Source organism: Trachemys scripta, chromosome 3 (genome assembly GCF_013100865.1).
Source record: "Trachemys scripta elegans isolate TJP31775 chromosome 3, CAS_Tse_1.0, whole genome shotgun sequence".
NCBI lineage: Eukaryota > Metazoa > Chordata > Testudines > Emydidae > Trachemys > Trachemys scripta.
Window position 1 is genome coordinate 34,719,139 of NC_048300.1, and position 27,245 is coordinate 34,746,383.

At 39.2% G+C, this 27,245-nt stretch overlaps 1 protein-coding gene across 1 annotated transcript in view; it reads left to right on the top strand.

Annotated features, from left to right (window-relative positions):
• Positions 1-14,954, top strand: part of SRBD1 (S1 RNA binding domain 1) — a 232,938-nt gene extending 217,984 nt beyond the window's left edge. Inside the window, exons 22-23 of the mRNA XM_034764426.1 lie at positions 7,854-8,038; positions 13,945-14,954. Of these exons, the coding sequence (XP_034620317.1) occupies positions 7,854-8,038; positions 13,945-14,234 (475 nt within the window). The 3' untranslated portion in view covers positions 14,235-14,954. The remainder of the gene's footprint in view (positions 1-7,853; positions 8,039-13,944) is intronic.
• Positions 14,955-27,245: the final 12,291 nt, after the last annotated feature.

Below are 27,245 nucleotides of genomic sequence, written 5' to 3' on the forward strand. Positions count from 1 at the left end.
ATTTATGTGCCAGATATGTTAAACATTCGTATGCCCCTCCATGCTTTGGCCACCATTCCAGAGGACATGCTTCCATGTTGATGACGCTTGTTAAAAAAATAATGTGTTAATTAAATTTGTGACTGAACTCCTTGGGGGAGAATTGTACAGTAACTCCTCACTTTAAGTCGTCCCGGTTAACGTTGTTTCGTTGTTATGTTGCTGATCAATTAGGGAACATGCTCGTTTAAAGTTGTGCAGTGCTCCCTTCTAACATCGTTTGGCAGCCGCCTGCTTTGTCCACTCCTTGCAGGAAGAGCAGCCCGTTGCAGCTGGCTGGTGGGGGCTTGGAACCAGGGTGGACCGGCAGCCCCCATCAGCTCCCCGCTCCCCTAAGTTCCCTGTGCAACGGCTGCCCAGCAGGCTAGCAATTGCAGCTTTCCCTCCCCCCACTGCCATGTGCTGCTCCTGCCCTCTGCCTTGGAGCTGCTCGCCGAGACTCCTGCTTGTTGTGCGGGGGGGAGGAGAGGAAGAGGGGGGCTAATGTCAGGGTGTTCCCCTGCTCCTGCACCCAGCTTACCCCATCTTCTATAGAGCAGGGAGGACACACGACAGGGCTGAGGACAGAGGGAGCTGGCAGCAGCTGTGGTCTCAGCAAGCTGATCAAATTAACAAGGCAGTGTACTTAAAGGGGAAATGCGCATCTCTCTCTCACACACACAAGGTGTGTGTCTCTGTCTGCGATGCTGTCTCCCCTCCCTCCATTCCTGCTGCCTTGTAGAGTGTGAGAGTTAACCCTTGAAGGCTCAGCCAATTGCTAGTTCATCATTTAGCAGTAAGGCATTCCCTGGAAAATATCCTACCCTCTGACTCCTCCACCTCAATCAAGCTTCACAATCATCATCACTGTGTGCCAGTATTAAATTGTTATTTAAAACTTATACTGTGTGTGTGTATATATATATAATATAGTCTTTTGTCTGGTGGAAAAAATTCCCTAGAACCTAACCCCCTCATTTACATTAATTCTTATGGGAAAATTGGATTCGCTTATAATCATTTCGCTTAAAGTCGCATTTTCAGAAACATAACTACAACGTAAAGTGAGGAGTTACTGTATGTCCCTTGCTCTGTTTTACCTGTATTCTGCCATATATTTCATATATTTCAAGAAGTAGGACAGACTGGACTTGCTGGCTCTAAAGTTTTACATTGTTTTATTTTAGAATGCAGTTATTTTTGTATTTTTGAACTTTGTAAGTTCAACTTTCATGATAGGGGGGATTGCACTATAGTACTGTATTAGGTGAATTGAAAAATACAATTTCTTTTGTTTTTTTTACAGTGCAAATACTTGTAATCAGAAAAAAATATAAAGTGGGCTTTATATTATGTGTTGTCATTGAAATCAATATATTGGATGTTTTATACATTTTCAAAAAATATTTAAATAAATGGTATTCTATTATTGTTTAACGGTGCGATTAATTGCTTTAATTGCTTCACAGCCCTAATTAATATATAGATATAAATATCAAGACCTGTTAAATAGTCAGACCAGAGTGTTTGTCTAACCCATTTATATATTTTCATATATATTTGGAAATTAATTTGGACTCGGCAACCAGTTAGCTTAGAATAGTACACAAATAGTTCATGACATTTATATAATCCAAGACAGTTGAAATATTAAGGATTTATATTGTTATGTTCTTTTGTAGCAACACTACAAAAATCTTTAATTTGCTTTATAAATTAATAATGTTTTTTTTTTTTTACTTTAAACTATTATTAGATATTTATAACTCATTTGGTCCATATAGTTTAACTTTTATTTGGTGCTGGCAAATATATGCATTCTATCTAACTATGCACATGCTAATACAAAGTTATGTTTTAGAAGTGATAGTGTTGCATCACCATTAATTCATGTGTGCACTATGACAAGAATTAATGGCATATCATGTTGCTTTCATGTAATGAACCCAGTACTCTCAGCTCTTAGGTCATGTTGCTGGAAATGATTACATAAAACAGAATGACTGTGACTAAAACCCTTATGTAGCTTTAAGAACTACTGTATATCACAAAGAAGCTTCTTCTTGTTTAAAAATAGTTTTTAAATGCACTGCAACTCTGTTGGAAATAATTGTTGCTTTTTCTAACGATCTTTGCATTCTGTTCAGAAATGTGCATTTTCTTTAAGCACTGCAAAGTCTGTGTTATAATTTTATGCAGATGTGTATGTTAAGAGAACATGATGTGCTTATTTGTTACATCTATGCTACATTTTTACTTTATCTGAGTAAGATGGATGAAATTATGTATTAAATAAAAACATCAGTGACTTAGCCATGACCATTTTCTGCATGTTCTGTAACATCCCAAAGGCTGCTGTAGAAATGAAAGCTTGCTGTAGAAATTCATGGTAGTATGTGCTAACCTCCTGCAGTTTTGATTTTTTAAAAAAAATAAGATTCTGGTAGCTTTACCTCTGTTGACATTCCTTTATATGAAAAGGATTCATCATTAACTCAAACAATCAATATCTGAGGACGGAGGGGAGCAATATATCCTACTTTATAAGATTGATCAAAGTTATGAAGAATCTCACCTTTCACATGTCAATTTTTGTGGAACTTTTTAAACATTATTGGGTTTTTAGAGAGAGATGATAGCTGTTGCTAAACTATATTTTAACTATTAATTACAACTTGTTACTTTACTCATGCATACAAAAGAAAATACTTAGAGGAGGGGAGATTTTGTTTATTATGAAGTCTATAGTTTGCTTTCTTGCAGAACTGGAACTATCAAACTCGTTAAAATTATGATGTCAAAGATAGTATCATCCAGATTAAGTGTTTAACATAACTAAAACCGTAGTAAGGGAAGTTGCTTGTCACACAGTCTATTCTTATTTTTTCTAACCATATCATAATCTTTCTTTTCTGACTATAGTGTTTCTGACCTTGCTGTAACCCTAAGAAAGTTTTCTAAATAAGAGAGCATTTAACTTTGTTCTTAAGCAATGACATTTAAAAATATTGATGATCAATATAATGCATTACTGCTGAGCAAGAGCTTTGTGCTTTATATTGATTTTTGTTCTAAATGCCCTCAAGGCACACATGTTTGAGTGAAAAATGATATATGAAATATATAACCAGATTAAGCAGTCTCTTTTTAAAAATTACATCTGTAATCACTATAATCACTAAGTAATATCTTTATATGGAAATATTTTAGCATCTAGTTTCTTATCAGGACCTAAAGGATTGAGAATCTCTAAAATCATAATTTTATTGTTTCTATTGAAGATGCTAATATTTTTTTGGTGTTGGGCATTTTTATAATACTACAGAGATCCTAGTTTTGTCATAGCTGTCAGTATTATGACCTGCTAATGAAAGGAATTTAGGCAAAGACAAGTTCCTCTGAAAAGACCCCCAGTTCAGGAAGGTACTGAAACAGTTGCATAACTTTAAGAACGTGAGCAGTTCCATTGATGTCCGTGGTAAGTCTCATACTTAAAGTTAGGCATCTGCTTCAGTACCTTCCTGAACTGAAACCAAATTGCTGTTCATGACCTTAGCAGTATTAAATGATTCAGATAACTATGATTGGTAATTTAGGACCTGACTCCTACCATCGCCACTCATATGAGTAAGCCTTATTCATTCAAGTAGTCCATTATCTTCAATGGGATTCCAAAACCAAAAATTACTTGTGTGAATAAGGATTTAAGGATCAGGCTCCTGGGCTTACTCAGAGTCCTATTTCTTACAAACTGTTTTTCTTCCCCAAAATCTGCACACAATACTCTACATCCTGATTACATTATCCACACATTTGAAAGATCTGTACATAATTTTTTGTACATCTGTGAACGTTCCATGTGGTTACATTTATTAACAGTGAAATGTGCCCTGTTATTGATTTACAATATGAATGCACTTCTGTGACATTCTAATGGTGAAAAAATGTTACTTGAAGGTACTCAAGCTGAATTTCCATTTCTGGTAAAATAAAGCCAAGTGCACGAATGTCAGCAGACTTGTTTATAGGTCTGCTTTGTGAAGCATATATTATTTAGAACATTGAGTCAGGAGGCTGGCTGTTTGTAGGGATTGTCATGTTACATCTGCCATGTCAGTCAAAGCTCAGGCAGCTGTTGCCTGCCACTGGTGTTCTGGTGTGGCATTGTCCATCTTTCAGCACTTAACAGTCAGCAGCTCTCTCTCAGCTGTGCTGTGCACAGCACACTGCACAGACCTACACACATTTTCAGTATTGTCTGTACAGCCCCATTAATGTTCTTTTCAGGTAGAAGGAGAATAGTACATGTCCTTTTTCATCTTGGTAGTGCTGCTTCTTTTAGATACAGCCCTTCTTTTGGATAACAATTACAATTGGTTTAAAGAAATACCGGTATGCTTACGAGAATAACAATAATGATGCTGATAAAAATTGCATTTGCTTTGATACTTTACGTTGTTATCCAGCCAGTTAAAATGCTTTAGAAATAGTAAAGTGACACCAAAAGTTGAAATCTGTTGATTACGTTAAAATGAATTAACGGGGATTCAGGGGCCAGTGCCTGTCACTGAATTCTTGGTTTTAGTGGTTTTGCAGCCACATTTTCAAATTTGTTTTTGTTTGTTTGTTTTTGTTTGTTTTATGCTTTTCTCTCCCTTGTTACTGTGTGAAAGAGCCACATGAAGAGGGGAAGCTGATTGACACTGACTACAGGCGGGAAGCTGTGAAATTGACTATACTCAAAGTGCTATCAAAGGCAAAAATAACCTGAAAAATACAGAAAATAACTTTATCTAATAATTTTCAGATGTAATAATCTTAGGTGTTACTTGAATCTAGAAAAAAAAATAATTTAGGAATATAATTTATAAACCCACAGTATCCCTTTGCTTAAGCTACCTCTGTGAAGTAGGGGACATTATCCACATTTCAGCTGAGAGGGAGACACTGGCCATGTCACATAGTAAATCAATAGAAGAATTGGGAATAGTCAATGGGAGTTTAGCCACTAACTTCAGTGAGGCCATTTTACCTTTATTAATATTCCTTTGTTTTCATTTTCTGAAAGAGAAAATAAGTCATTCCCATGATTAATATCAATTTAAGATTTGCAACATTGTATAGTAATTAGATTGAGATATATTTATCTCTTCAACCCCCCTCTGAAAATGATGTAGCTGTACCATGAACACAAAAGCATGCACTAATAGCAGTTGAACAGAGGGCACATTCAGTTGCATCATCAGAAGTGCAGTGTCTTTGGTTTCAAGGGAGGAAGTCAGTGATTCACACATTAGCTTATCTTAATGGCAGAAAACTAGACAAAGATACAAAGATAGGCCACATAAGAGGAGAGCTATCCATTATATTGTCAAGTAGACCCCCTCCGGTAGAAGAAAAATAATACTTCATGCTGAACAAAATACTTATCTCAATTGTGCCTTTAAGGCACAGCCCCTGCACTGGGAGCAGAGTGGAGGTTACAGCTGCAGGGGAGTGCCAGAATGCATTGTCCCAGACATGCGGGAAGAAAGACAAGATGCAAGGAATGTGGTTTAATTAGGCCACAACTTTATTAACTTAATTCATCTGGGAACTATATGGCAATAATTCATACAGTGCTGATCATGATTCCATCCTTAATCTTTTCTACCTATTGTAGGACTGCCATCAGTCCCCCCGACCCTCCACAGCTGGTCCCCAGCGCCCGCACCTTGTTATGGGGCTGGGGAAAGGCCATTGTCTCCTCACTGTACCAGATGTTAGGAGCCCAAACCTGTTCCCAGCTTCTTTAGGGTATGCCTTTCCCTAACTTCATTTCCAGTTCCAGTTACGAGGGAACCAGACCCCCTATGAAATAACTCCTACACTGGACACCTGCTAAGTTGTGACAACTAAAACCTTACTTCCTGACTTACCCCAGGGTCCCTGAGCTGCTGTGTGTAAGGCCATAAAAAAAAAAAAAAAAAAAAAAACCACCAACCATCCAGCCCTGGTCAATCTGGCAGTGAGGGAAAAATTCCTTTCCAGTCCCAAAAAAGGTGACTTGCACTATGTCAGCAGCAGACTACAAACCCCAGGGATATGTGGTGCTCATCTGGGTGCAAGGGGAGATTGAGTTTATATACCTTCCCACAGGTGTTCAGGGCCAGTGGCTTACTTGAGCCCTACCGGCCTCCCCACCAGCTCAAGTAATGCCTTCCCATCCAACTCCCAAGGGGAATGGAACCATTAAAAGAGCTACTACCTTTCTTTACCCCATCAGTCCAGACAACCCACACCATCACCAGTTGCATTATCTTGGGGGTGGGGAGGTGGACTGCTTCCTATAGCTCCCTGTTGTGCAGGGGATGTACCTGTTACTACACCACTTTGTGGAGTGCAGCATATTCGGATTCTTCCTCCATCCTATGTGCAGGTTCTGTTCTACAGGTTGGTGCAGAGGTGTGGGATAGGGCCATGAACCCTGGGGGTGGAGAGTGGAGGGAGCAGACCCCTGTGATTCCTTGAGCGCAAGGACTGCAGTTGTGCCTGGCTGCTATGAAGAACATGCCAGGGAAGAGGAAGTCTTCATGTTCCTTCCCATTGCCCTAGTGTGCAACTTCATAAAGGACAGGCATAATCAAACCCCATGTGAATCCTGAACTAGTAGAGTACTATTTGGTGAAAAAAGTCTATTTACTGAACACCAAGACTAGGCAATTAAAAAACATCTGTGGTGAATAGTTTTAAGAAAAGGACAGATTGCTTCATTTTATAAACATAATATTCCATTATTTTTCATAATAGAAAAAGTATTTAAAGACCGCTCGTTTAGAATTTCTCATCCTGTTATTGGTATGAGGATATTTAGCCATTGTCACTGCTAAAATAAATGTTATGTAAGACACAGCATAAAAATGTATGCTTTGTTTGTGAGCATATTCATCAGCTAATTCCCTTCAATATCTATGCATATAAACTAACTATGCTGTTGTGCATTGTGTATTCAAAACCCAAGAACTATGGTCAGGGTGTTTGTATCTTTATTACTGAATATAATATATTTACTTTCAGTTTTAGATAATTAAGCCAACATATGCAGTTTCTTGATTTGATGGACTAAGAAATACATCAGTCAAATAGTGACCCTTGTGTGACTTTATTCTGTTAATATCTGAACACTTAATTATAACTGGCCAACTTTTATATGTAGCTCATAGACAACAGATTATTTTGTAAAGCTTTTTCATCCTCTTCTTTAAATTATAAAATTCAGAACCAGAAAAGATTCTTTGTACTTCTGTAAGATTTGCAAATATTATCTTATCTTCACTCTATTTTCGTTTTAATTGAATTAATTAAAAGTCACATTAAAAGAATTACAAAATGATGAAATTTTCACTTTTTGAAGGAGTGTTCATAGTAAATTGCATTTTTTCTGTAACTAATTAATTTTGGGATAAAATGAATCATCATGAATCTAGGAAATCATTTTGGAAATAATAGGGTTCATGGATAGCAAGTCCTAAAGTTAAGCCTGAGAAGTGGATTGTATTCTGAACCTTGTATTCAATTATTCATATCCTTCAGAAAAAGTTCTTTTAGACTCAAACTTTACATGCTTGGCCTCAGCCTGAAAGTGAATTGAGAAGTGCAGAATGTTTGAGTTATGCTAAGATGAAAGAAATAAGCTTTTCTTACTGTTACTTTTTAAAACAAGATGTTTTTGTGCATGTAAGAGTTCAAAAATAGTTTGAACTTTAAACTTGGCAAGATTTCAATCCTCACTGATGACTATATAAATATCTCTAATGATCTTACAGGTTATTGTCTTTTTTGTTTTAATTCTCAAGGTTTTTAACTTTCATTGGAGGAAACCCAAATGATATAGGAAAACCTGATATGCAACAAAAAGTAAATGCTGTAATTCAAAAAGAAGGAATAGAAGGAACGGCAAAAACACTAAATACAACAGTACATACACTGCAAATAATCATTGATGGTCTGACTCAACCTGAAGGCTTTGACATCCGAACAGGTAAAAACTGAATGCTTTGCTTTATAAAGGTAGTTTTGTTGTAGACTGGAATTTAGAATGTTCTGGGTTTTATTTTTAAACTGCAAGTTTTCTTCTAAGCTAGCAGTAGATTTAGTGGATGTGTAGGTCAACTGACTCCCTCCCGTCATCCTGTCGAACAGAGAAGAATGTACTACAGCATGCAGTCAGTCAGATAGTATTTGCTGGCTCGGTAATTAAGGAGTGTGAATCCTGTCTTAAATCATGACCTTTTGAGCCATAGGAAGGTGGGCTGCATGGCTTTTAACAGATAAGACAGTTGTAATATGTTGACTATACTGATTAAATCTACTGTTGGCTATTGTGGGAGAAGCATGAGACGACTAAAAACACTAGTAATAAAGATCTATGGAATAGTAATATAAAAGTCTGATTTATTAGAAGTTTGGGTCACACACTCCTCGGAGAAAAGTTTAATTGGAGTACATGGCTCATGACCCACACTGGTTAGATCTTCACAGCAGTGCAAAACAGTTTAGGGTGGGGGAGAGTGAGGAAGACGTAGGAGTGGAGGCGGCTATATCAGGAGGTGCAATTGTTCAATGAACCTTACAGTGGATACGCTCTGTCCTCTCACAACTGCAAGAGATAAAGGTAGGCAACAAAAATACAGGCGTGTAATAATAAATAGTAGACTGATGTTAAAAGAGAAAAATATATTTCCACTCTCTCAACATTCATTGTTTTTCTTCATGGCTTCATTATAGTTATTTATAAATGCAGCCCACTAATGATCCTGGAAACCCATTTCCTATCTTGTAGTAATTTAATTCTGGACCTCTAATGTCTAATTTTCAGTGAAATGGAATATCTAGCCATAAATGTAAAAATACATTGTGTTACTCAACACCAAAATAAATGACAGTCTTAATGCAAACATTCAGATTTTAATGCACGAATGGTAGTATAATGATGGAAGATTTTTGGAACAATCTGTAGTAGACAAGGCCTGTGCCTGGAAACTGTGTTAGTAGCAATCGTGCTCAGAAATGGTTTTCTTAATATAGATAGGAATTTTGTTTGTTTTGAATTGAACTAACTCATTATTAAAATTTTTTGAACTGAACTAACCCATTGTTAAAAATGTATGCCTTAAGAAGATAAGAATGGCCATACTGGGTCACACAGGTGGTCCGTCAAGCCTAGTATCCTGTCTTCTGACAATAGCAGTACCAGATGCGTCAGAGGGAATTAGCAGAACAGGGCAATTTATCAAGTGATCCATCCCCTGTTGTACACTCCCAGCTTCTGGCAGTTAGCTGTTTAAGGACACATGGGGAGCATGTGTTCGTGTTCCTGACCATCTTGGCTAATAGTCATTGATGGACATATCCTTCATGAACTTATCTAAATTTTTTTAACTCAGTTATTCTTTTGGGTTTCACAGCATCCCATGGCAAAGAATTCCACAGGTTAACTGTGCGTTGTGTGAAAAAGTTCTTCCTTTGTTTTTAAACCTGCTACCTATTGATTTCATTCAGTGATCCTTTGTTCTTGTGTTATGTGAAGGGTATATAACACTTCCCTATTCACTTTATCTACACCATTCATGATTTTACAGACTTCTATCATATCCCCCCTTAGTCATCTCTTTTCTAAATTGAAGTCCCTGTCTTTTTAACTTTTTCTCATACAGAAGCTGTTCCATTTCCTTAATAATTTTTGTTGTCCTTTTCTGTACATTTTCCAATTCTAACATATCTTTTTTGAACTGGAACGACCAGAACTGTATACAGTATTCAAGGTGTGGGCGTAACATGGATTTATATAGTGGCATTATGATATTTTCTGTCTTATCCCTTTCCTAATGGTTCCTAACCTTCTGTTAGCTTTTTTTGACTGTCACTGCATATTGAGCAGATGTTTTCAGAGAACTATTCATGATGACTCAAAGATCTCTTTGTTGAGTGTAAAAGCTAATTTAGACCTCAACATTTTGTATATATATTTGGGATTACATTTTCCAATGAGCATTACTTTCAATTTTTAACATTGAATTTAATCTGCTGTTTTGTTGCACAGTTGCCCAGTTTTATGAGATCCTTTTGTAACTCTTTGCAGTCAGCTTTGGACTTAATTATTTTGAGTAGTTTTGTATCATTTGCAAACTTTGCCTTCTCACTGTTTACCCCTTGTTCCAGATTATTTATGAATATGTTGAATAGCAGTGGTCCCAGTACAGATCCTTGGGGAAATCCACTCTTTATCTCTCTCCACTGTGAAAACTGACCATTTATTCCTACCCTTGTTTACTATCTTTTAACCAGTTACTGATCCATGAGAGGACCTTCCCTTTTATCCCATGACAACTTACTTTGCTTAAGAGCCTTTGGTGAGGGAGCTTGTAAAAGGCTTTTGGATAGTCCAAGCACACTATTTCCACTGGATCACCCTTGTCCACGTGTTTGTTGACCTCCTCAAAAAATTCTACTAGATTAGTGAGGAATGATTTTCCTTTACAAAAGCCATGTTCACTCTTTCCCAAAATATTGCGTACATCTATGTGTCTGATAATTCTATTCTACATTTTCAACCAGTTTGGTACTGAAGTTAGGCTTAGTGGTCTATAATTGCCAGGATCGCCTCTGGAGCCTTTTCTAAAAATCAGCCTTACATTAGCTATCTGACAGTCATCTGGTACAGAGGCTAATTTAAACAATAGGTTAAATTGTTCTGGAATTTCATATTTGAGTTCCTTCAGGACTTATGGATGATACCACCTGTTCCTGGTGGCTTGCTACTGTTTAATTTTGCTCCCCACATAGGAACTTATAGACAGTGATCAAGTCACCCCTTATCCCTCTCTTTGTTAAGCTAAATACATTGAGCTCCATGAGTCTTTCACTATCAGACATGTTTTCTAATCCTTTCATCATTCTCATTGCTCTTCTCTGAATCCACTCCAATTTATCAACATCCTTTTTGAGTTGTGGGTGCCAGAACTGGACACAATATTCCAGAAATGGTCACACCATTGGCAAATGCAGAGGTAAAATAAGCTCTCTGCACCTACTCGAGATTCCCCTTATTATGCGTTGAAGGATTGCCTTAGTCCTTTTGGCCACAGCATCAGACTAGGAGTTCATGTTCAGTTGATTATCCATTATGATCCCCAAATTTTTTTCAGAGTCCCAGGATAGAGTTCCCTGTCTTGTAAGTATGGCCTATATTCCTAGATGTATATATTTACAGTTAGCCATATTAAAAAGCTGGATTGCTAGTGCCAGTTTACCAAGCAATCCAGATTTCTCTGTCAGTGAGCTATCCTCTTCACTATTCACCATTCTCCCAATTTTTGTGTCATCAGCTAACTTTATCTGTGAAGATTTTGTTTTCTTCCAGGTCATTAATAAAATAGGGCCAACAACCGATCCCTGTGGGACTCCACTAGAAACATACCCATTAATTGATGATTCCCTGTTTACAGTTACATTTTGAGATCTAATCAGTTAACCATTTTTAATCCATTTCATATGTGCCATGTTAATTTTATATCTTTCTAGTTTTTTTAATTAAAATGTCATGCAATACCAAATCAAACGCCTTACAGAAGTTTGAGTATATGACATCAACACTATTACCTTTGTCAACCAAACTTGTAATCCCATCAGAAAAGATCACATTAATTTGACTGGATCTGTTTTCCATAAATCATTGTTGATTCATTAACCTCATCACCCTCCTTTAATACTTGATTAATCAAGTCCCATATCCGTCCCTCCATTATCTTGCCTGGGATCAATGTCAGACTGATAGGCCTATAATTACCCAGATCATCCTATTTACCCTTTTTAAAATATTAACACAACATTAGCTTTCTTACAGTCTTCTGGAACTTCCCCATTGTTCAAAGTATTATTGAAAATCAACATTTACAGTCCTGATTGCTCCTCAGACAGCTCTTTTAAAATTCTTGGATGCAAGGTATCTGGACCTGCTGATTTAAAAATGTCTCACTTCAGTATCTACTGTTTAACATCCTCCTGAGAGGCTACTGGAATGGAAAGAGTGTTAAATGATATGACTACATCACTTCTTTCTTTTCTGTATTATTATTGATACTCCTACCATTTCCATTTAATAATGGATCAATAACATTGTTAGGATTCCTTTTGTTCTTGATAAACATTAAAAACTCCTTATTTTCCTTACCTCTGCTGGCCATAGTTTTCTCCTTGTCTCTTTGCTTCCTCAATCAATTTTCAACAATTCCTAGCTTCTGAATTATATTCATTACTATTAACTTCCCCTTTCTTTAGTTTGTTATATCTTGTTTCTTGTAGTTTAGTTTTCTAAAGTGCTCCCCTCAGTTTGAATTGAAATACTCTATTGGTGGCTGCTTAATGCTCCTCAATGAGTTTAATAGAACATGAAACAGGAAAAACTATTTGGGGATGGGAACTAAGAAGATGATTTAAAAATATATATTTTTAAATGTTCTAGTAACCAAGGTACTCCCCAGGGAGTACATCTCAAGAGTTTTGCACAAAAGAACTAACTTAGAGCAGCAGTTAAATGGCTGGTCAGGTAACTGTGGAAAATCTGCAGACACTGGGTCATGCCAGGCTGGAACAAAAAGCAGCATTTTAAACATTAAATGGTTCCCATGGCTTCTCCCAGTCTCATCCCTGCCAGGGCCCTGAGCAGCTATTTAGTTTCTTTTTGCATTGAAATGCCTCTGCACGGTGTAATATTACAAAAGGATTAACTGATTTGGACTCAAGTAATTAGGTGCATTCCTTCAGTGGAAACTTAAATGTCATGCAGGGTCTACTGATGCCACCGCCAATCTGGGTAATATTTTAGGGCCTTATCCAAAGTGCACTGCAGTCGCACAGACTCCCATTCAGTGAGCTTTGGCTTTAGGCCTTTAACTTGTGTTTGTTTGTTTTTAAAGACAAAAGCGGGGGGGGGGGAATTAAAATCACAATCTAACTTTTGTGAAATTTAGAATCTCTCTGATAAATTGAGTATATTACTTCTGCTAAACTATCAAGCTTAGTGCATCAAGAAGAGGAAAGACAGCTGTAGGGGAGGGCGGAAGGGCAGGTATCAAGGTGGCTCAAAAGGAAAGAGGTTTTGGTGAAGGATCAGCAAATAAGAAGTGAGTAATAGGAGGGGAAAAAAGTCCTGTCCATTCCCACATACTGTACTATATAGGCTTGAATATACCAGCATTGTGCATTTAAAAGTATATGTGTCTGCTTCTCCACCCTCATCAGTGTAAATGAGGAGTGACTTCCTTGAAGTTAGTGGATTTACACTGGTGTCAAACTGGTATAAATGAGTAGAGAGCATATAGGGCCATCTGAGAGGCATGGTGGTATGAATAAGCCATTTGAGTGACTTTCCTTTTGCTTAGTGATATCACCAGACTACCTCAGTTGAATATTCACTTTACTATGTACAATTATGTGCACTAAAATATAACCATGTATATGATTATAAATCTGTGCTAAGAACCACCTGTAAGAGAAAACCCTTCTCCCAAGAAAATGCTTACAGGGCTTCAGTATACTGTGTGCCATTAGTTATAAACCCTATCAGGCAACCAATTTTGGTTGGTCTCTTAGGGTAGCCTCTTGCCATAGGTTTCATTATACCTGGTTCTCCATATAGTATAAACTGTTTTAAGTGACCAGCCAAGGGGCTAGCAAAATAGAAGAAAATCCATTGCCTGATAGAGGTAATGCTTATATGAAAGGCAAATGAAAATGTATTGGAAATCCTGGAGCTACTTTCAGTTAGTTTCCAAAAGTAGAAGACTGCCTATTATAGGTGATCCACAGCACAAGTTTAATTGTACTGTTGTCTTTTCAATATCTTATTTCAGAAACTTGATTTTCATCTCTTGTTTTTTATGACAGATTTTGATAAACCTGATTTCAAGAGAAGCATAGTTTGTCTTGAAGACTTGAGCATTGGCACTGTTCTGACTGGAAAAGTAGAGAATGCTACTCTCTTTGGAGTTTTTGTTGATATTGGTGTTGGTAAGTCAGGATTGATTCCAATTAGGAACATAACAGAAACAAAACTTTCCAAAGCCAAGAAGAGAAGAAGTCTCGGATTGGGCCCTGGAGAAAGAGTGGAAGTTAAAGTACTCAATATTGATATCCCTCGATCAAGGATAACGTTGGACCTTCTTCGTGTTTTATGAGTTTTTCCCCACTGATAAGACTTTTATTTCTTTTTTAAAGGTTAAATGTTGTCACCAAGATTCTAAAGGTTGCAGTTCAAGCATTTACTGAGTATACTGGAAATGAAGGAATTCATCCAACTTTTGAAATCTTCAATTTCACTTTTTAATTCCAGAAGTTTTTCCAGAACTCTCTAAGCTCCCTCCCCTTAACAGTCACTTTAACACCAGCCCTGAAGTGGCTTTCACCCTCTTATTAGGGCACACGCCTTCTTTTTGCAGAATAAGTGATATCTCAATGCGCTGCCAGACATATCTCTTACCTGTTTTCTTCTGTGCAAGATTTGCTCTCTCAATCCACATTTGGTCTGTGCTGCTTCAGCAGACTCAGCCATGTTCTTTCATACTGAAAAACACCACTTGAATGGTCTGTTTCCATGCTGTTTTCTTAAGGAGGGCTTAAAAGTGGACTTTGTTAGAAACTAAAATAGAAGCTTAAAAATGGCCTCTGCTTAGACCAAGGAAGAACAGCAACGCATAATGCTAAAATCTGGATATAATGGTAATTGTATTATTGGATCAGAAATTTGCTGTTTTTATTTGAGCTACCATGTAAAGTTTTTTTTTTTATTATTATTGCTCGGGCAATTATCATATTAATTAACACAGTGAGGTACCTCTGATTTGCTCAAAAAGTTGCAAAAGCATTTTTTCTGTACCTGTACATAATAAAAATCTTTCTGACCTATTTTTTTCAGTGTACTGATTACATAAACTATCCGCACAATCCCAGGACAATCCTGTCCCATCCCAACAACCACTGTTTGTGCACCAACAACATTCCACTCTAGGAAGATAATTGTGAGGATGCGCTTGTCAGAACATCATGTCACTTAATTGTAATTGTTTTTTCACTAGCTGAAGCTTCAGATAATATTTTCAGCAGAAGCTATGGGAATAGAGAGTGCTCGGTACTTCATAGAGGTGTTCAGAACCTGGTAGGATCAGGTCAGTCATAGATTCTAAGGCCAGAAGGGACCATTGTGATCTCCTATATAACACAGGCCATAGACCTTCCCCAAAATAATTCCTAGTGCAGATCTTTCAGAAAAACATCCAATCTTGATTTAAAAATTGCCAGTGATGGAGAATCCACCACAGTCCTTGGTACATTGTTCCTTGAAATGTCTACTCAGAAAAAATACATAATGAAAACTAAATGACAATGATAAAGTCTCTGGTTGTCTGATATCAGCTGATCTTAATGAGGTTAGAGATTGGGACCATGATGCAGGAGGGTAATCAATGAGCCATTCATTTAATCTGTACTCTCTTCCCTGTCCCATTTTGATTTTCTGGCTGAAAAAGTCATAATGAGTTGGATTTAAGTTGTACAGAGCACATTGCAAACAGTTTTGTTTGATGGAAATGGACTCCTAAATGAACTGGGATGACTGCCAAGGCAATCTGTTCCACAGAAAGGGAGGTATAAATTACCTCCCACTCTTCATATATAGGATAGTGCTTCAGATTAAGGTTGAGGTCATGATTAGCTGTATGGTGTGAAAAAACTAACTGTGAGGCTATCAGCACTGTAGATTAATAAAGGACCTGGTTTTACTGGTCATTCATTCTTTCACAATGAATGGAAACTTGCACCTGAAAACATAAAATTAGTTTAAAAAACCCCCACAACACACATCCATTGAAAAAGAGGACAGATGAGTTCTTTGTAATATGCAAGGCAATAAATCATTGATCTGAATTAGGGCTGTTAATTAATCGTAGTTAACTCATGCGATTAAAAAAAATTAATCGCGATTAATTGCACTTATAACAATAGAATACCAATTGAAATTTATTAATTATTTTTGGATGTTTTTCTATATTTTCAATATTGATTTCAGTTACAACACAGAATACAAAGTGCACAGTGCCCACTTTATATTATTCGTTTTTATTATAAAAAATTATGAAAGAAAAAGTAATGATAAACAAAAGAAATAGTATTTTTCAATTCACCTCATACAAGCACTGAAGTGCAATCTCTTTATCATGAAAGTGTAACTTACAAAGGCAGATTTTTTTTGGTTACATATTGCACTCAAAAACAAAACAGTGTAAAACTTCAGAGCCTACAAGTCCACTCAGTCCTACTTCTTATTCTGTCAATCGCTAAGACAAACAAGTTTGTTTACATTGAAAGGAGATACTGCTGCCTGCTTCTTATTTACAATGTCACCTGACAGTGAGAACAGGTGTTTGCATGGCACTTTTGTAGCTGGCGTCGCAAGGTATTTACATGCCAGATATGCTAAACATCCGTATGCCCCTTCATGCTTCAGCCACCATTCCAGAGGACATGCTTCCATGCTTATGATGTTCGTCAGTAAAATTTGTGACTGTACTCCTTGGGGGGAGAATTGTATGCCTCCTGCTCTGTTTTACCCGCATTCTGCATATACTTCATGTTATAGCAGTCTCGGACGATGACACAGCACGTTTGTTTTAAGAACACTTTCACTGCAGATTTGACAAAACGCAAAGAAGGTACTGATGTGAGATTGCTAAAAATAGCTACGCCACTCAACCCAAGGTTTAAGAATCTGAAGTGCCTTCCAAAATCTGAGAGGGATGAGGTATGGAGCATGTTTTTAGAAGTCTTAAAAGAGCAACACTCTGATGCTTAAACTACAAAAAAGAAAAAAAGAAAATGAACTTTCTGCTGGTGGCATATGACTCACATGATGAAAATGAACATTAGTCAGTCTGCACTGCTTTGAATCATTATCAAGAAGAACCCATCATCAGCATGGAAGCATGTCCTCTGAAATGGTGGTTGAAGCATGAAGGGACATGTGAATCTTTAGCGCATCTGGCATGTAAATATCTTGCAACGCAAGCTACAACAGTGCCATGCGAATGCCTGTTCTCACTTTCAGGTGACATTGTAATCAAGAAGCAGGGAGCATTATCTCTTGCAAATTGTAACCAAACTTGTTTGTCTGAGTGATTGGCTGACCAAGAAGTAGGACTGAGTGGACTTGTAGGCTCTAAAATTTTACATTGTTTTATTTTTGAATGCTGTTTTTTTTTTTTTTACATAATTCTATATTTGTAAGTTCAACTTTCATGGTAAAGAGATTGCACTACAGTACTTGTATGAGGTGAATTGAAAAATAAAATTTTTTTGTTTTTTAAAGTGCAAATATTTGTAATCAAAAATAAATATTAAAATAAGCACTGTACACTTTGTATTCTGTGTTGTAATTGAAATTAATATATTTGAAAATGTAATAAACATCCAAAAATATTTAAAATAAATGGTATTCTATTGTTTAACAGCGCAATTAATCGTGATTAATTTTTTTAATCTCTTGACAGCCTTAATCTAAATGTTACAACTGTGTACAGAAAGTTTCCCAAGTACTAATAATGATTGGCATCAAATTCAGTAAAATCTAATAGTCTGAAATGACTCCCCAAGAAAGACAAAGAGCTCTGTGACTCACATTTAGAAAGACTGCTATTTAAGGAATTGAGCAAAAAAATTAACCCTAGAGATTTATGGATGTATACCACCCTTGTCAGGAGCAGGAGAGTAAAAAATATCTAGATAGTTCAGTGAAAGTTTGTTACTTAAGTGTTAGTTCTTCTCCCACACTGTTGTATGGATCACTGAATACAATCTAATACTGTCAGACACCTAGGGCCCCTCCCTTAGAAATGTCTTGCTCAATTCCTATACTTCATGAGATAAAACTTTGTAAAACAAGTTGTTTGTAATAAAATGCAGAGATTCCATTTTTGTAGGTGCATCTTACTATTACAAAGGCTAGAGAAAATGAATTTATGAAAGCTAGTTCATGTTCCAGTGGATTCATTTGAAGATGAAAAGAAGCGGTAGATATAGAGAGAGGCTGGGGACACGTATGTGTACCTGATGGTATGGGCCCCTTTTGAGGGCCTTTTTGGTGGGGATAGCTCAGTAGTTTGAGCATTGGCCTGCTAAACCCAGGGTTGTGAGTTCAATGCTTGAGGGGGCCATTATAGGGATCTGAGGCAAAAATCTGTCTGGGGATTGGTCCTGCTTTGAGCAGGGGGTTGGACTAGATGACCTCCTGAAATCCCTTCCAACCCTGATATTCTATGATTCTATGATATGCATATGTACATGAACTGATTTTTAAATATATTTCTAATCAATCTTGCAAAATATTCATGACAATTTACCAGCCCAGGCACTCTATATTTACCCACATTTGCCATGACTAGAAAACAAACACTTTTAACTTGTCCAAAAAAACATTACTTGCTACATGCATGTGAGTGAATAGAATAGTGCAAGGTTGGGCTAACCTAACCCTTCTGTCTTTCTAAATGGATGTTTTCCACTGTAGAGTGGCATGCCACGGTGGGGCAGTATTCAAAGGTGACTGGATAAATATTTTTGGAATCTGTTCTTCAAGGGAAAAAAAATAGGGTTATCTACAAGGCTGAACCTGTCTATGGATGTACACAAGCAGAGAATAACAGAGAGAAACCTTAATGTGGTGTGAGTATGCGATGGCCACACTGCTTAAAGGTGAATAGTTATGCAGGTCATCTCAAGTTGGCATGCAGGGCAATGGGATAACAGAGTTAATGTTGTGATGTTTTTAATCTATGGAAAAACTGTTATGATTCAGGGCATAATTTTGCTCACCTTGGGTCTCTTGGTGGTGTCATGAGGGTGGTGGAGTCCATGTCTTGTGGTGGGAAGAAGGATGAAAACGTTCTCTGATAGGTTGAATTAACTGGGGGAAAGAGAGACTTCTTGGAGGATTAGAATTCCAGGGTAAGTCCTAAGAAAATGAGTTAGTGAGCAGAAAAGCAGGTAAGTTGGTCAGAAGTGTGTGATAAACTGCAGTCATGTGATATACTTGTCACATAGATATCATCTCCACTGATTTTTTCGTGAGCGTGTATACTTATATGTGCACACCCCCACAAAAATGCATGTTGACTTTGGGTGGAGGTTGCTAGACTACATATACCACCAATGCAAACCAAGGAAATACACAAAGTCATTCATCATACATGTAAACTCCTTTCATCAGTTCTGATCAGACCCAAATACCTCCCTGTCACAGCTCACATATCTTGACACTCCTCTTCAGCAAATAACATGGACAGTTCTACAGGCTAATCTGTCTCACACCCCTTTGAGTTAGGCATTCATTTTTCCAGTTCTCTCTAAAACCCTCCTTTCTGTCTGATCTTGAATTGGTGCCTTTTCTTCACTACTGATTTGCCTTCACAAACAAAGTCTACAAAGCCAAGCTGCCTGTAAAGATTTTCTGGATTTCTGTTTTAATACAGAATGTATTATTGCAAGTGTAAGGACCTGACATTTCTTTCCTTCACCAAAGTTCAAATTACAAATGTCAAAAGTTATCACCAAGTGTGAAACAATACGTGATGCACAAGTCTTCGTATTAGTGAAGAAAGAGGATATCAAGAGATGGCACTTATGTTATATAGTCTTTCCATGTCTGTCTGTCTTGGATACCTCTCCCTTTGAAGTGGGCTTGTAAGTGGGCAAAACTCCCATCTTAACGGATGATCACAAATGTGAATGGGCAACAGTCATGTAATGAACATCAAACATCTTTGTTAATGGCGAGATTCCTAACCACAAATGTCCAAACAGCTGTTGGCACAGAGATTATGAACTAGTTAAGAGAATGTGGCATCATTTAATCTCCCAGCTCTAATAAGTGCTGTATTAACTTCCAAAACTAAAAAATACCCTCTGTAGGGCCACAGAAGTTATTTGGGGGATTCTGAAATCACTGTTGGGTGGGGAAGGAGAGCGAGCCCTATTAACAGTCTTATTACATTTTGTCTGTCCTAGTCAAAATGCTGCAAAAGTCAACAGTTTGAAAACATATTTTTCAGACTTCTTCAGGCCTTTGACCTGTTCATATAGCACTTCCGCTTCTGAAAAAGCCTTGTTAATGTGAAAGTGCTTTACGGGACACTCGCTGGTGATTCTGTCTATCATTGTTGATAAAGTAAATGCAAAAAAAAACCCCAACCCCCCAAAAACTAGTTCAAAGCAGAAGAGAGTATTCGTTTGGCCTGAAATTGACCCTTTCAAACAATGGCAAACATTACTATTTGCTTCTGTCTATATATGGAGGTCTATTTTAAGTCGGAATCTTATATAGAGCCAATCCCCGTAGTAGCTAAGCACTTTTCTTCTTCAAGTGCTTGCTCATGTCAATTCCATTTTAGGTGTGTGCATGCCTATGAGCACAGTTGTCAGAGATTTCAGCCTTAGCGGTATCTGTAGGGCTGGCTGTGGTGCCCCCTGGAGTGGCGCTCGCATGCGGAGGTATATCAAGTGCTGCCGGCCCTGAGCACTCTCAGTTCCTTCTTACCGCCCATGACGGTTGGTTGGAGCACCTTGTCTTGCTTCGCAAGACCAGCAGCGGTTATCTAGTAACTGGTTTAGTGGTTGTTGTACATAGTTTCATTGGTACAACAAGGAGTCCGGTGGCACCTTAAAGACTAACAGATTTATTTGGGCATAAGCTTTCGTGGGTAAAAAACCTCACTTCTTCGGATGCATGGAGTGAAAGTTACAGATGCAGGCATTATACAATGACACATGAAGAGAAGGGAGTTGCCTCACAAGTGGAGAACCAGTGTTGACAGGGCCAATTCGATCAGGGTGGATGTGGTCCACTCCCAATAATAGTTGAGGAGGTGTCAATTCGAGGAGAGGCAAAGTTGCTTTTGTAATGAACCAGCCACTCCCAGTCCCTATTCAAGCCCAAATTAATGGTGTTAAACTTGCAAATGAATTTTAGTTTTGCTGTTTCTCTTTGAAGTCTGTTTCTGAAGTTTTTTTGTTCAAGAACAGTTACTTTTAAATCGTTATAGAATGTCCAGGGTGATTGAAGTGTTCACCTACTGGCTTTTGTATGTTACCATTCCTGATGTCCGATTTGTGTCCATTTATTCTTTTACGTAGGGACTGTTGGGTTTGGCCAATGTATATGGCAGAGGGGCATTGCTGGAACACGATGGCATATATAACATTAGTAGATGTGCAGGTGAATGAGCCCTTGATGGGTGTGGCTGATGTGGTTGGGTCCTCTGATGGTGTGGCTAGAGTAGATATGGGAACAGAGTAGGCAACAAGGTTTGCTACAGGGATTGGTTCCTGCCTCCCAAGGTCTGTGAGAGTGAGGGATCGTTTTCCAGGATAGGTTGTAGATCGTTGATAATGCACTGGAGAGGTTTTAGCTGGGGGCTGTACATGATGGCCATTGGTTTTCTGTTATTTTCCTTGTTGGGCCTGTCCTGTAGTAGGTGTAGAAGATTAAGGGGTGATTTGATCACTGTCTATAAGTACTTACTTCAGACACCAGGTTAGTTTACAAATAATGCTATTTGCAGGTGATGTAAAGGAGGTGTAGAGCTGTGGTGCATTTGCTGCTGACGCTTCTGGCCAATAATGTCTAACAGTTTTCCGTAGTGGTTTGATTCAAATGTTCAATGAGACATCTTGACCTGGTATGTTCCACCTGTCATGACCTGGGGTTCATAATAAATGAGAAAAAGTCAATCTTAACACCAATATAATGCATAGAATTCAACGGAGTGGTCCTTGACTCCACTTGGGCCAGAGCCTTCCTCCCCAAGACTCGGTTTCAGGCCATGGCAGACCTCATCACAGACCTCATCACAGACCTGTGGGCCCACCCGCTCACCACCTCCCACACATACCCGAGGCTGTTGGGCCACATGGTAGCATGTACTAACATGGTCAGGCACGCATGACTCCACTGCAGACCTGGTAGCTGGTGTCAGTCTGTGTCCCCAACCCGTACAGCATGGACCGGGTGGTCAGGATCCCGGACAGTGTACTGTCATCCCTCATCTGGTATCAGGATCCCACATTGGTGTTGGAAGGACTTCCCTTTGTGGCCCTGGTCTCGTCGGTGACCCTTGTCTCCGATGCCTCGGACCTTGGCTGGGGAGCCCACCTGGGCACTCGTTGCACTCAAGGTTGTTGGTCCAGTTGCAATCATTCCCTGCATATCAATGTCATGGAACTCAAGGTGGTTCAACTACCATGCCAAGCCTTTCTACCTCATATACAAGACAGTGTGATTTAGGTCCTGACGGACAACACAGCTACAGTCTTCTATATCAACCGGCAGGCCGGAGCCAGGTCGTCTGCCCTTTGCCAGGAACCGCTCCGGCCCTGGACTTCTGTCTACAGCACAACATCCATCTTGTGGCCGCTCACCTTCCAGAGTCCAAGAATTCTTTGGCAGATCACCTCAGCAGGATGTTCTCGTCTTGCCATGAGTGCTCTCTTCATCCGGAGGTGGTCAGTTCCATCTTCCGCAGGTGGGGAACTATCCGGGTGGACCTGTTCACATCTTCCACTCGATTGGAGGCGTGGACAGATGCCTTTCTGCTCCCGTGGTCGGGGGCTGTGATGTACAGGGGCTGTGATGTACACCTTCCCTCCAGTGCCATTGCTACCCAGGGTCCTCATGAAAATCAAACAGGACAGGGTGAGAGTCATCCTCATAGCACTGGTTGGCCATGCCAACACTGGTTGAGCAGTCTGATGGACCTCTTGGTGGCGTCCCGTTCCAGCTGCTGCTCAGGTCGGACCTGTTGTCCCAGAACCACAGCAGTCTTCTGCACCCAAACCTGGCGGTGCTACGTGTGACGACTTGGCTGCTGGAGCAGCAGTGCTCGATTGGGAAGTAGGAAGGTCTCCACCAGAGCAACCTACCTGGCCAAGTGGAAATGATGGATTGCGGACAGAGGTATTCATCCCGAGCATATTTCGCTGCAGCTTATTCTGGATGACCTCCTGGACCTCAAGCTCCAGGGCTTGTCCCTCTGATCAATCAAGGTCCATCTGGGGGCAATTTCGGCCTCTCGCCCCCCCCCCCCCCCGGCCATTTGAGGGCAGGTCGGTTTTTGCTCAGGATATCACGGCCAGATTCCTTAAGGGCCTAGAGTGTCTCTACCATAGAATCATAGAATATCAGGGTTGGAAGGGACCTCAGGAGGTCATCTAGTCCAACCCCTGCTCAAAGCAGGACCAATCCCCAGACAGATTTTTGCCACAGATCCCTAAATGGCCCACTCAACGATTGAACTCACAACCCTGGATTTAGCAGGCTAATGCTCAAACCACTGAGCTATCCCTCCCCCTCAGGATTCATACCATTTTTACAAACAGAATGGACACCTTTGTAGGAGTGAGGCCAGCACCTCAGCTTGTTCACCAAAGCATTTTCAACATGCCCAAGTAGCATCACTTTGGTCTGTTTGTTCCAGTCCTCCTTCACAAGCTGAAGGCAGAGGACTGTGATGGGCAACCTGTGGACTCCCACAAGACTCAGTCTCTGTGCCATCTCATTGAATATTTGAATCAAACCACTACGGGAAACTGTTAGACATTATTGGCCAGAAGCGTCAGCAGCAAATGCACCACAGCTCTACACCTCCTTTACATCACCTGCAAATAGCATTATTTGTAAACTAACCTGGTGTCTGAAGTAGATCACCACCTGACTGAAGAGTACACAAATCCAGGGAAAATGGCGGGGGGAGGGTGTAGGCATTTTTACGGCTATTCAACACTATATTATCATGCTCAATAGCAATCACATGTCCCACTCCCCCCCTTATCTTCATTGACAAAACAGTCTGCATCCTAGGGACCTGCTTGGAATTCCTATTGATACTGGATATCCAAATAACTACAGCTGCTAAAAACACTTTCCACCTTCGAGCACTGATCGCACAGGTTGATGAGAGCATGCTTGTCAAGGAGTGCTCCAACCCACTGGATTAAGTTCAAGGTCCAGAAAATTATCTTCAGAACATTCAGTGAGTTGTCTGTAGTCTTATCACTGGGACCTACTTTTTAATAATAGCCAGAGCCCTTTATCCATTCATGTAAAGGGAAGGGAAAAGGGGAAACAATCTACGTTTAGATCTCCCTACTGGAGTTTAGTATTTGTCAGGTGCTAATACACACCACTGATGAGGACAATATAGATAGAAACAAGCCCTGCTGATGCTATTCTATAATCACAACAAATAAAATCACCCAACCCATGTTCGCAAACAAAAACATCAAAGTTGACTAATTTAGTGTTTACTCTTCCTTTGTTCTCTGATTCGGCTTGAGTGGTTTTTCTTTATTTTATCCAGATTCTATTTTCCTATACCCTAAAAAATTAGCTTTTTCTTTGTATTCTTTTTCTTTTGTATTTCTTTGTATTCAGCCTCTGTAAAGACATACCTAACAAGAATAAGTATTACACCCCTGACTTTTCTTCCTGGCTTAATGTCTGGAAATTGGATTTTACAATTATCTTCAAAATCAATTTCCTTCTTAAGTTTTGTGACTTTCAGGTTTCTGACATATGATTTTCCACTTTGTGATTCAAGGAAGAATTCTATCACTGTTTTTTCCCCCCAATAAAAATCAGGTACTCTTTCATAGTGAGGTCCAAGCTGTGAGATAAAATCCCAGCACCTCTGATGTTGACTCTTATACAGAGTTTCCAGCCTTTAAACTTTCCTTGCTGTTATTGTTTTTACTTAAAAGCTGCACTCTACAGTCATTGAATGGGAGGTTTAAATAAAAGACTTCAGGGCTCACTAAATCTCTTACCTCTTAGCCAGGAGTTGTAGATTCCAAGACTTTCCCCATAAGACTCCAACTCATTGATTGATCTTAGCTGCCAATCTACCCTTCAGCTTCCAGCTTCAGTCAAAGACTGTTGAAATTTGCATTCTTCTTCCTTCAGTACGAAGATCCACAAGAAGAACTTCTAAACATTTCCCATGCTTCAGAAGTTAGAAGAGAGAAATACTTTGGCCAAGCAAGATGGCACTTGTACTCCTGGCTGATGATGATGCAAATCAAGAATTTAAAAGAAGCCATTTGTTTTGGTTTTATTCCTTCCCCGAGGCAGATTTAGACAGGTTATATCAATTTTCCAGAAGCTTGTCATCCTCAGGGAAGATTTAGTATGCAGTTAAACATAATAAAATCAATAGGAAAACAAATAAAATAGAATTTTCATGAGGCACACACAGTTGGAGCAGCCAGTCCATATGGCACAGGGACATGTCAGAATTTCTTTCCGGCTTTGTATTTTACATGGGGCACATGTATTAAAAAATATTATCCACTGAGTGCAAATTTGCATTGTGATGGATGGTAAGGTGGGTACAGAAAGGAAAACATTGATACAATGAGCTTAGGCTGGTGAGCATTTGGAAGATAGTAGGCGGTTGAGATGCTCAGGCCTATCAGGTTTCAGGGTAGCAGCCGTGTTAGTCTGTATCCTCAAAAAGAACAGGAGTACTTGTGGCACCTTAGAGACTAACAAATTTGTTAGTCTCTAAGGTGCCACAAGTACTCCTGTTCTTTTTTCAGGCCTATCAGGGTTTTTTAGTCTGTTTGCGTGCTTTATTTGTGTGTGTGGCTATTTCTCTTGAGTGATGAATTCAGCAAGCCACCCTCCCACACACAAAAGTGGTCAAAGTTTTATTTTCTCCTTATGCTACAGATTGCTTTATTGTTCTAGTTGACTGTACATTACTAAATGAAAACTGTTTTTAATATGTAATCAGTTAAACTGGAATTCCTGTCCTGCATTCCATCTGCTATGGGGCACCCTCTTATCTCATCATCAGTCATGTTTCTAGTAAAGTCTATGCCTTTTTTTGTAGTTGAGCTGTGGATTTTTTTGGCATGAGACAATGAGGTATATGGAGTAAAGTCATTTATTTTATGGTATTTAAAATCAGCAGAGTAAATGCGTTTGTGGGTATTTTTAGAAACGGAATGTGAGTGACATCTTAGGAAAGTATTTTTACCCCCAAATTAAATAGCCTGGCAGAAAAATGACACCGCCATATACACAGACCACACATCATACCGTCCCTCTGCCCTTGTGTGTGTGTGGAGGGGTAGGTGGTGCTGGAAAGCTGGTCAGACCCTGCAGACAGTGTTACGGTGTTGGTAGTAGTGAAGTCCATGGCCCTGATTCTCCATCACGCGTTCACCTTGTGTTGTCATTTACATCAGTGCAAAGTGGGTGTGAGATGGTCACATTTCTCTCTTACATTGCAATGGTGTAAATACCCTGCACCTTATGTGGTCAATGGAGAAATAGGCGCCTTGTCTTTAGGTGGAGGAGCACAGGGAAATACAGATAGATGACTTAACTTCTCATTTCCTTGCTTTTGTAATAGGTATAGTATGAGTAACCAGACTTAACTGGTACACAATGTAATGTTCTTGTGTATGAACTTGCATCAGCAGGAGGGAATGCAACCATCATTTGGAACACAGATGCACAATTTATAGACATATAATTAGATCATGGACTGCTCCTGGATGCTCAGATTGTAGCTGTGGCCAAGAACACTTTTACCCACCTGCACCTGGTGAGAAGAGTAGGATCTTCTCTCCACAGTGGCCTTGTCACAATTGTCCAGATCCCTGTCTCCTGGGTCACAGGATACTGCAGTGTCCTCTGCATGGGGATATGTACTGAGTCAATCAGAACCTGAAACTAGTGCAGAATGTGGTTACCTGCTTATTAGGTGAAATTTCACAGCAGGAGCACATCACACCAGTGCTCTGGGATCTGTACTGGCTGTTGATAGGTTTCTGGTTCAAGTACAAGATACTGGCTTTAACCTGTAAAAAGGTTTGAGAGTTGGTCACCTGGGAAATGGCCTCTCCCTCTGCCATGCTGTGCTGTTGAGATCAGCAGACAGTCAAGCTGAAGCCCCCTCAGTACAAACAGGAACAAATTGCTAGAAGGATGTTCTGAGTGGCCCTTCATGTTGGAATTTGTTCTACCTTTAGCTGGTCCAAGGTAACCCAAATGTGTTCACCATCAGAGCATGCTGCAAGGCCTCTGTGTATTCCCAGGCACTTGGGCAGGGGGCTGGCTGGAGGAAGTTGTTAACTAGGTC